The sequence below is a fragment of the Solea senegalensis genome, linkage group LG3 (genome assembly GCF_019176455.1).
Source record: "Solea senegalensis isolate Sse05_10M linkage group LG3, IFAPA_SoseM_1, whole genome shotgun sequence".
Lineage (NCBI taxonomy): Eukaryota > Metazoa > Chordata > Actinopteri > Pleuronectiformes > Soleidae > Solea > Solea senegalensis.
Genome location: NC_058023.1, coordinates 25,114,763 through 25,126,186, shown reverse-complemented (window position 1 = coordinate 25,126,186; position 11,424 = coordinate 25,114,763). Strand labels below are relative to the sequence as shown.

Sequence of the window (11,424 nt, the reverse complement as noted above, 5' to 3'; positions counted from 1 at the left end):
ACTTCTCCCATTTCTGTGCTATTTGCCTGTTTTCTAGAAGTTTTTTAATAATCTTGTCACTTGGATAGGATTAGGTAATTAGATAATCTTTCTATCGTAAAAATGGCCCTTGTTATCTGCAGATACCTGGGACACTCCTTTTGTGGAAGTTGATCATTTTAAAACCACTTTCTGTGTGAATAGATACTGAATGACACAAGGAGGGGTTTTGTATTGTTTAAAGAGCCACTTCACCCCCCAAATTCTTTGTTTAATTCATTTCAAGAGATGAATGTGTTGTCAATCTTCAGACAGTGGATCTGAGACACATGTCTCATTCCCACAACATCAGAGGGAGTTAATTTTGACAAAAAGTCGACTACGTAAAAGGCCTACGCTGCTCTTTACTGTGATTCTGTCAAGTTGTAGGAGTAAAAGATGTGAAAAAATTAAATAAATTAAAAAAAAGGTCAAATGTGGTCGAATTAAACAAACACAGCAGCATGATAATGATTTTAAGTTTATTCTTCATTTGAGTGGGAAACAATTGGGTGAAACTGCCCTGTAATCTTTATTAAATTGAAACTACGTACATACGATTCAGCTTCTCAAATAGTGTCATGTTACTGTCACAACTTTAATGAACAGTTAACAAGTTCTTTGGTGTGGAAAATCAAATCACCCCTGCAGTAAATGATGAATACATTAGATACTGTGTCTATCAAGGCTGATGAGGTCTTAACGTGTGCTTCTCAGGCAATAGGACACAGAGAGAAAGCCATTGTTAGCAGCTATCAATAGGACAGGAAGACTTTGATCAAGCTTCGGAAACACCCAGTCTTAAAAAAGCAGAATTTCACCAGGAGAGGAAAGCATTTCAGTCTTTGAAAACAGCAAACTAACAGAAACAGTTAGGCTTGTAAAATAAGCTTTGGGCAGCTTCACGCTGCTGCTGTTTGTTGTCCATTCAAAAGGATGGATACTTTGGAGGCATAAGATGTTCACAGAGGAGGATGTGCAAGTGCAGTGAATGTCTGTGTTTGTGTGTGTGTGTGTGTGTATTTGCCTTCAGCGAAACCTCTGATCTTTCCTGTGCTTTTTAGACATGCACCCTACTAGTCGGTTCAAGTTGCGTGTGTTTGTGTGTGTGTGTGTGTGTGTGTTGATGCCTGTGTGCGTGTTGGTCATAGAGGTTTGAGGGCTTTTTATTGACATGATCGACAAGTGCACATAAGTGCCTGGGTTACTGATTACAGGTGATGTTGTAGTTTGCTTGTGATAAGACTCTTGCTTTAAGCACAAAGTCCTGCCAAGTACAACAGGGCTTCAGCTACGTTAGCACATCCCAGCCATCCCTCACAGGACCACCGCTGCCTCTCAGGTAAATACTGTCTCTGCTTTTCTTTTGAACTCTTTTAATTTGCACTCTAAGATGCACTATTGTATGTGATTTATTTGTGTATTTGTGTTTATTGTGGTTAGAGGAAAAAAAGGGATGGATGTTAATTTGAAAGCAAGTCACTTCTAAAATGGGTTATTAACTCCTTTCCTGTTTGTTTCACACACTGCACTGAGATGCAGAAGCAAGACTATATTGCACAGGCTCAGTCAGCAACATCATACATGCAATTAAATATCCATATCAACAACAACAGTAACATCAGTAAGCAATAAATGTATACTTATTTATGGATGTATTGTTTTTTGATAAAGTACACAGCACTAGGCAGAAATATTTAGGCATATGTTGATTAATTGAAGCAACTGTTTTAGTACAAAATCTGAAAGACAGTTTGGTTTTGAATATTAATTAAAAAAAAACAAATGAAATCTGTTAAATGTTACATAACTTTAATCCTCAATCTCTGACCTTTTCTTTTAACTCTTCTTATTTGAGATGGACCTTATTTACTGGCGTTTAATGTGATCAGAATAAATACAAAGGAATTGTTTTCTTCTTAACTCATTTATTTATCACTCAGTCAACTACATTTGGATTGTTTCTATTTATTTCAAGGTGCTACACTGACATTTAGGATTGCACTCTGTCACAGGCTCATAGTATAATATATAAATACACACACAGCACATGTACATGGATTCAACAAACTAAAATATGAACAGGCTGGTTTAATATAAATAGGCTGACGGAAGCATAACAGTTACACCAGTGAAGCGGTGAAATCTAGGTTAAGGAATTATCCCTGGTTCTCTGAAACCTCAGTGAGGTGAAGCAAAATGTTGAAAGGGAACTTTGGGTTAATGCATTAACCCCAGCTCTCTGAATCAGGTTGCAACTATATCAGTGACTACCACTTTAACTAGTGACCTCATTTAGTAGAATATCTGAAAGACTGTTTAATAAGTTTTTTTGTTTGTTTTGTTTTGTTTTACAATTTTGGCTTGATGTGTTTTTTCCCACAGGCCCACTGGTGTTGTGTTCTCTGCCTCTTTGCACTGACTGAGAGAAAAACAGCATCATGAGTGTAGAGTCCAAAAAAACACGTGAGGCTTGCTGCTCCAAGCTCAAGGTCAGTGAAATGTGCCCCCTTTTCCCACTGTTAGAGGATTTCACTCACACAAATGCTTCTGACTTCATTTGTCTTGGCATGGCATTTTTGCTGTGTTACAAATGCATTGCATTGTGATCTCAGCAAAGGAAAGAGTGATTAGACAGAGTGGAGTCTGTAAATAGCTTGTAATGAGGAATAACAGTGGCATTGTTGCCTTTTTGATAACAGACAGTCATGAGTAAAGTCTAACAAAGAGAGAGAGACAGATTTACTCACACTAGTTTCTCTATGAAGATATTCAACACTTTCAGTTCAGTCTTCTAATGAAATCAACACCTTGCCCTCTTGTGTTTTCCAGCTCTTCCTGGCCTCGCTGGCGTTTGTGTATTTCGCCAAAGCCTTTGGTGGCGCCTATATGAAGAGCTCCATCACTCAGATCGAGAGGCGCTTCGACATCCCCAGCTCTCTCATTGGGGTTATAGATGGCAGCTTTGAAATGGGTATGTGCACTGTGTGATGACGGCTGTGTTGTAGGTGTAAATAACATACTGAATAAAAAAGAATAACTTTTGAAAACTCCCGTCCAATGGTGGTGGTAAAAATGGGATTGAGCCTATGTCCTAATAGTTAAGGCTAAGTGACGTATACTCTGTAGCCAGTCATTCATTTACACACACGTTGTTTTTTTTCAATATGATTTGTCATCCCCAGGAAACTTGTTGGTAATAGCATTTGTGAGCTACTTTGGTGCAAAGCTCCATCGTCCCAGGCTGATCGGTATCGGCTGTGTGATAATGGCTTTTGGATCGTTCATCATCTCCCTGCCTCACTTCCTCCAAGATTTGTTAGTACACAGTTTCTTTCACATTGATTGTTTGCATATTTAATATTGTTAAGGTTTATTACTGTATTTTTGTTTGTTTGTTTGTTAGTGAGCAGCATAACTCAAAAACCTAAGGATAGATTTGCATGGAACTTGCTGTGGATGTGGGTTTTGGCCCAGTCTAAGAAATTATTAGATTTTGGGGCTTGATCCAGACATGGATTCTGATTCTGACATGGAACTGTTAACCTTGCAAGATAGGCTAGTGTACTGACATTGTGGTAAACTGAGTGGCCTTCGTGGAGGTCTGTGTGTGCTAGTTAGAATAATATACTAGTTATAGAATATACACAAATAGCTCTTGGAGACAAACATAATGTTAATATTGAGTCAAGCCACAGTCATCTGACTCAGGTGATTACTTATTCTAATACCCTACTACTAGAAAAGACTACTTTCTTGCCGCAGCTTATGTAACCCTCAGCCTGGCTTTGCACTTCATTTTATTTGTCTGTTAAACCAAGAGACGAGATGAGTACAAATCTGCAGTCTATAAAATGTGCATGTGTAATGTGGGCACATAATGTACATCATGCACATAAAAACAGTATGATTTCAGTCCAGTGTAAAGTCTTTTCTCTGTTTAGCTGCGTCATTTGGAACTAAACAGGTCTTCAAACAATTCTTTATGTCATTTTCAGGTATAAATATGAGACGAGTGTGACTCACAGCATCGATGCCAACAGCACTGAGACCATCCTGCCATGTCTCACCAACCACAGCATGACTGACACAGATGAGACACTCGATTTAGAGCCCAAAGCAGGTACATCGCAAACTAACTCCACATCGCTTCTGTCCACTTTTGTCACATTGAACAGTCCACTGTCCATATATCTATATATATATCTATATATCACCGATGCAATGTCAAATTCACATTTTCAATCCTATCCCTCTAAGCTTGTGAGCAGGCAGTGGGCTCATCCATGTGGATCTATGTGTTCGTGGGGAACATGCTGCGGGGGATTGGGGAGACTCCCATCATGCCCCTGGGTGTTTCCTACCTGGACGATTTCTCCAAAGAAGAGAATACTCCTTTTTATTTGGGTGAGTGAGTTTGTTTTCTTGCTGGTTTTAATAGCATTTCACACACACTTTCATCTTTATTCTTCATCTTTATCTCAAAGATGCTCGTGTGCTCAACTGTTGTTTCTCTGTTTCTCCATTTGCCAGCATGTATTAATACAGTGGGAATCTTAGGCCCTATGTTTGGGTACATGCTTGGGTCCTTCCTCGCTAAGATCTATGTGGACGTTGGATTTGTGGATTTAGGTATGGAATCAGTAAAATAGTTACGATTAAATACAGGACCGAATGCTTTGATCCCACCTAAAACCTGCTGTCTCACCCTTTTTTACCCCTCACAGAGAGTGTCAGCATTAACTATAAGGACTCCCGCTGGGTGGGGGCCTGGTGGTTGGGCTTCATAGCCACTGGCACTGTGGCCCTGCTGTCCAGTATCCCATTCTTCTTCCTGCCCAGGTCTCTGCCCAAGCAGGGCGAAGAGCACATTCACAACCACATAGAACTGTCCTCATTGGCAGAGCAGGATAATTTCCTTGCAGATGAGCAGGAGCAGGAGGAGGAGAAAGAGAAGCAGGTCTCAATCCGGGAGATGGCTAAAGGTACAGGTCACCTGTGTGTGCATTGATGTTTCACATGTCACGCTTACTTACAAACATTTTGCATCAGCGAACGCGAGCACAAAACTCCAAAGCGATAGTGAGTAGTGAGCATAAACTGCGTCTGAGAGAACGTGAAGTGTCTCTCAACACTCAAGTGAGTTTTTGAGTTATGGACACAATCATTAACCAGATATAGCCCAGTAAAACCAGAGCCCAAACCACTAACCACCACACTATCAGTTGACCTAGCACAGGTTCACTCATGCCCTAATCACAAACATGTTGAAAAGGTCTGTTGATCAGTAAATGGAAGTGATTTTTGATGTTTTCTGCAAGTAGGAAATATAGAAACAGATATTTTAACACAGGGAATTAAGCTCCTGAATATAATGCACCACATAATTCAGAAAATTCCTCTTACAATCCATGTATTCACATATTTTTGCCTCAGACTCATTTTGCTTTGTTCTCCCCAGAGTTCGTTCCGTCTCTGAAACGACTCTTCAGGAACAGCATCTACACACTGATGATCCTCACATACCTGGTGGTCGTCAATGGCTTCATTGGCCTCATCACCTTCAAGCCCAAGTTTCTGGAGCAAACTTATGGCCAATCAGCTTCCAAAGCCACTTTCCTCATAGGTATGAACAATGCCCGACCGCAGCAAGTCTGTGTGCTCACTGCACTTTGTGGCGCAGGAGCATCTGAAACAATGATGTTGTTGAAGGGAAGTGTTATTGTGAGAGATAATGCTGACCTGGAATGTCAGCTCAAAGTAGCCCACTGTGGATTTTATTTGTGTGCGTTTGTGTCTGTAAAGTATCACCTTGAACTTTTGATGGCTATTTTACCCACGTGACCAGCGAATACTACCGATTGATGGATTTACAATTCAGTGTTTTTACAATGAACAATTATGAAGAACATGGGAATGGGAACATCATTTACAAAACTGACATTATGTGCTATATTGAAGAAGTGACAAAACTAGCGATGGAGACATTGACGCCTCAAGAAAATGTTTACTGATAAATCAAATGTGAAGTAGAAACACATTTTTCCATAAACTTACTTAACAGTGGACTTTATAGCTATTAGCTATTCTGTATACTGTATTCTCATTTCCTTGTTTTGACCTCACTGAGGAAACCAGATCCATTGTTATGTCTACGGTGTCTAGTTGATGCCTCTACTGTGTACGTGTGAGTCCACTGTAAGTGTCAGGATCGAGAGACATGGACCTAAGTGTTAAACAAAGTGTTTAGTTGATTACATTCTGAAACATTCAGTCTTTGCTATTATTGAATAACACTACTTATGTTGTTGATAGTGTTAAATAACATGTTGAGTTTGTCTCACAACTCCACAATTCCCTTTGTTTTCCGTTTCTTAACAACTCCTTAAGTTTATGCGTTGCGTTATGGCCAAAAAAATTGAAAAAGAATTGGAATAATTTCAGTGTATCGATCATCCCTCCAGGCGTTCTGAACCTGCCTGCAGTGGCGTTGGGCATCATCACAGGAGGTTATGTGTTGAAACGCTTCAAGCTGGGTGTCATCGGCGCAGCCAGGGTGGCCATTACCACCACTGTCACGTCGTTTTGTCTGCTCGCAGTGCAGGTCTTCTTGCACTGTGACAACGCAGAAGTGGCTGGTCTCACTGTGTCATATCAGGGGTGAGTAGAATGTGGTCTTTCCCAGACGCATGGTAGTACTGTTTAAAGATCAGTGAGTGCTTTGGAAAGATTGCTGTGACTTCACTTAATGTCACTCATGTCTGTTCAACAGGGATTCTCATGTGTCTTACAACCAGCAGACGTTGCTGTCGCAGTGCAATGCAGGCTGTTCTTGCTCAATGAAGCACTGGGACCCCGTGTGTTCCCAAAACGGCATGACGTATGTGTCACCCTGCCTGGCTGGCTGTCAAACCTCCACTGGCGTTGGCAGGAATATGGTGAGGCAGTGACTTGTACTCACAGAAATACTAAAGCCCGGTCGATAATAATCGATTAATTGTTTCAGCTCGAGAGCAAAGTGAACTTTGAGCTGTGACGCATTTCCTCACATTTCACAAATTCATTCAGATTTTAAACATTTCGAGTACTTTTTGCTCAGGTGTGTTTCTGTAGTTGGTGAAAATGAAAGACATCTTTCATCAGATTGCCTAAGTTGTGCGGGAAAAAAGGATATAAGAAACTATAGTTCACGAGATAAACAGTATATGATAAACTGATTTAAAGAAACAACCCACCCTCTGTCTCCTGTTTTTCTTTTAGGAGTTTCATAACTGTACCTGTGTTGGGGAGATGATAACTCCAGGCATGAACATGTCTACAGTGCTGGGCCAGTGCACCAGGAGTAGCAACTGTGATAGGATGTTCAAAATCTACATGGCTTTGTCCGTGGTTGGGTCCTTCATATCTGCATGCGGCGGCACACCAGGATACATAGTTCTGCTCAGGTCAGTCATTTTTTCTGTAAATTGTTGTCTAAATAGAAAACAAAGCACATGAGTAACAACAATGTAAAGCAATAGATGTGAGAGTACGTGAGAGTTTTTGATGATTGCTAATAATTTGCTTTGTCGTAATTCACACGATTGTTTCTTCGTCTAAATGTATGTGCATAGTCTAAGGAGTTTTATATTCATGTTCCAGATCCATACAGTCAGACTTAAAGGCCCTGGCGTTGGGTATGCAGACACTCATAGTAAGAACTCTGGGTGAGTACAGTTTCTATTAAAAAACAACACACACTGTACACCGGGCTTCTTACGAGAACACTGATAGTCATCAACCCGTGTGTTCAAGTGTGACTCTGTCTTTGCAGGTGGGATCCCGCCCCCTATTTACTTTGGAGTGCTCATTGACCGGACCTGTTTGAAGTGGGGTACCAAGCAGTGCGGAGGGCGAGGGGCATGTAGGCTCTATGATGCTAACACCTTCAGGTACAGTGGAATGTCTCTTCTTCATCCATTTCAGAATTGACTTAGTTTGTAATTATTTCACAGCGTTTTGGGTTAAATGAGACATTTATGCAACTTGTTTTACAAAGTCAATTGTGAACATATAATATAGTTCAATACACTTTTGACATCGTTTTGCACAAGACTTAGTTGATTTAGACTGGTGATTTTTGTTGCTTGTTCTTTGTGAACAAATATGATGTCACGTCTGTCGAGTATTTGTGTGTATACAGTGGCACCACAGGGGCAGATGGCGCTAAGAAGTGTTTATCTTGCTTTACCAGTGAGATGGTGCCGTTGCCTCCATCTGTCTTGACATAAAACCGAATCACTTCTTGTGTGTGACACGAGATTAAAACACTGTTTTTTATATATATACATATACATATATACGTATATATGTATATATATGTATAAACATATATACATATATATACAGACATACATATATACATATATATGTGTATATATATACATGTATATGTACATACATATTTAAAGGATACGGACTACAGCTTTAAATTCCAAATAAAAAAGACCTTACTGTGAGAATGCTTCACCTGACCTGCTCTGACGTTCTGCACTTCCAGAGTAACCTACCTAGGGCTGATTAATGGATTCTACTTCCTGTCCAACATACTTTGGGTGTTCCTCTACTTCAAAATTGTCAAGCGACATAAGAAACTGGCCCTAAGGAATCAGGCCAAAGAGAACGGACTTGAGGGCAAAGGAGAGGCCAATGGACGTGCCAGCATCAGCATCAGCATCACCAAAGGCAAAGACGACACAGACAAGGAGAGCACGATTTAAGGATACACAGATCGACACCTCTGTAAAATGCAGGTGATTACGCGTGCAGTAATTTCCATTGCATTACTACTGTGCTGCACCCAGACCCGGACCAAAGGCGACAATGGTACAGTGTCAGTGTTCTTTAGTCTTTTTATATAGTGGTTATACTGTATACTGTATTTTTTTTTACAGCATATGCTCAATATGATGTATGTACAGTGCATTGTTTTGAATGCTAATGTTTGTATGAGTTACTGACAATGTTTTGCAGCTGTGGGTGAGGGTTTGTGAGATAGCACAGCTATTCTTACCACTGAGCTGAGACATGATGAATAAATAAAGAGGCCTAAAGGGATACTCCATGTTTTTTGAAGTGTGGTTGTATGTATTATCAACACAGGGGACTCTTGCTCTCACTGATAACATGGCTGACAGATTTTAGTCACTTATCATGCCTGCTTAAGTCTACTTTATCTTCAAAGTGTGTTTTTTAAGATAAAGTTAGTTAAAGTTACTGTTAGGCAACCCTTTCCATCTGAAAAGTGAAGTTTGTACTCCACCTAAGCCCTACATCAAATCCCATTGAGAAAAGCAGTGATTTAACATCACAGCACTCAGGAGTGTTAGATTCACTGCTGCCCCCACCAGTGAGTTCAAATAGGTCTATGTTATGACTTGGATGTTTCACAGTCTTCATTCGGAAGTGACGCAAACTCAGTAAATGAGGTTTTCTCGATGGACTTTAGTGCAGGAGAGGGAACAGTTTCCAAATGTTTCCAGCTGTCGAATGATGAGGTAAAGCCACAAACATATTCTATAAGATATCGCAGGCTTAGCCAGGGGTGGATTCTATTAGGGTACCGTTTTGTTAAGTGGCTAAAATCTGTATTTCCAGCGTCTGCCCCAGCTGGCAGCTGTGTTGTGATTGAGAGCTTGTATCTGGGTTGACAATACGTCAGTGCTATACTACACGACACCTGATATGACTTTATACAGAGGATAAGGTGTATATACTCACTGGCACTGTGCAAATGATAGTGTGCATGCATTACATTGGCATAAAAGGAACTTCTACTCAAACGTTGATCCCAATCTATGGTTTTTGAAAAAGAATATAGTCTTTTTAGTACGTGACAGGAGCCACACCGAACAACTTCTATGTAGTATTTTTTTTTTGTCCATGCAAACTGAAGAAGAAGAAGAGGGACAGTGAGGCTGCTAACTTTACTCTACTATCAGTGCTGTGCCTCTGTAACATTAATCGTCTAGATAGCTCACCTTTACACACTTCTAGTTACATCACATCGCGCACATGTCACACAAACACGGAAGGTCATCAACATTCACATAATCTGCTAACTCTTGTCATGTTTGTTTTCCAAGGTTCACTGTCGTTTTGCAAAGTGGGGTAAGAGTGAGCGGATTTCAACCCTGTTTTACCCTGTAGTTATAGAGAGAGAGTGGATTATCATCAGTATATACAGCACCGACATTGACAGCTTGCTGCAAATATATAAGACTGACTTTCAGTCGCATGATTTTAATCCAGATGACGATGATCAAAGAATTTGACAGAAACAAAATTGGTGGCACCCTAAGTCTTTTGCACAGCACTGGAGCTATAGCTGGTTATAGTTAAGCGTTAGACTAGATTTGTATTAAGTCCAATATTTTTTGTCTTATCATAACTTTTTACAGTTTTGTTAATTGTCCTTGAACAAATATCTGACAACATTAAAGAAATGTTTTGAAAATACACAATGTTTTTATCAATGTTGTGTTTTTAAACACGTTATCATATGGTTGCTTTTGCTCCATTTGTCACACTATAAGGCAGATACTGGCTAAAACCAATACGTATAACTGATCACTTTCATCTTTCAACTGCTGTTTTGGTTTTCGCCGCTTGTACTATAGTAATAGCATCTTTTCAGGCAATGATAATTGACGTCAGCAGAAGAGAGGACAGCACCTACAGTAAGTGGCTAATAGGTCCAGTTAAGTGGAAGCAAAATTTGCACAGGGAGGCTGACAAAACTGGTTCTAAGAACATGAATAAACTAAACAGAGTGCCTGAAAACCAGAAATGGAGGCTTGTGGCAACACACCTGTGTGATCCAGGTTTTCCTCCTCCTATTACATCGGTGGGTAAAAAAGGCGGAAACTTTTTGATCGCATGCTCCTGCTGCTGGTTTTTGAGCTCACAATACACTATTTAAAAGGTTAAACGTGTTCCATATTAAATATACGCCAAAATATGTTGCTAATTTACTGCTCTTTGGAGAAAAAAAGAGTCAAACGTCAAAAGAGGTAAAATCTCTTCTCGTCACCTGACCAATATTTATCACTATCAAAATGTGTCTTGATAGTCATGCTCGTGCTTAAATCATACATGTGCATGCTTCATGTTTATGGTTTATACAGCCTGGATTGACCAAACTTTCACTTTATCTTCCAATAAAAACTGAGCCACAAGTGATGTTGCCATTTTACGCAAATCACTTATGTCATGTGACATTGTGACGTTAAGATTAAGATTGTATGAAAGCTAAATGTACAGTGTATGTTTGTCAAGCAGGTGTATTACACCAGATTTATTCAAGACATGCTTAAGCATTACATACACATGTTGATTATGTTTAAAAACACATTTATTATTATTATT

General features: G+C 39.8%; 1 protein-coding gene across 1 annotated transcript; it reads left to right on the top strand.

The window, feature by feature from the left end:
• Positions 1-20: 20 nt before the first annotated feature.
• Positions 21-10,520, top strand: LOC122766703 (solute carrier organic anion transporter family member 1C1-like). Its single transcript, XM_044021777.1, has 15 exons — positions 21-1,360; positions 2,404-2,510; positions 2,851-2,992; positions 3,204-3,336; positions 4,017-4,141; positions 4,279-4,425; positions 4,552-4,650; positions 4,746-5,003; positions 5,480-5,644; positions 6,483-6,678; positions 6,791-6,956; positions 7,279-7,463; positions 7,660-7,724; positions 7,832-7,949; positions 8,558-10,520. Exons 2-15 carry the CDS (start codon positions 2,460-2,462, stop codon positions 8,775-8,777), a joined length of 2,070 nt encoding a protein of 689 aa, XP_043877712.1. The 5' UTR covers positions 21-1,360; positions 2,404-2,459; the 3' UTR covers positions 8,778-10,520.
• Positions 10,521-11,424: the final 904 nt, after the last annotated feature.

Excerpts from the sequence above, each read along its gene's own strand:
- LOC122766703 (XM_044021777.1), top strand. The coding sequence starts at position 2,460 with ATGAGTGTAGAGTCCAAAAAAACACGTGAGGCTTGCTGCTCCAAGCTC. Across the intron at positions 2,993-3,203 it reads AGATGGCAGCTTTGAAATGG|GAAACTTGTTGGTAATAGCA; the intron begins GTATGTGCACTG and ends TGTCATCCCCAG. Across the intron at positions 3,337-4,016 it reads CCTCACTTCCTCCAAGATTT|GTATAAATATGAGACGAGTG; the intron begins GTTAGTACACAG and ends TGTCATTTTCAG.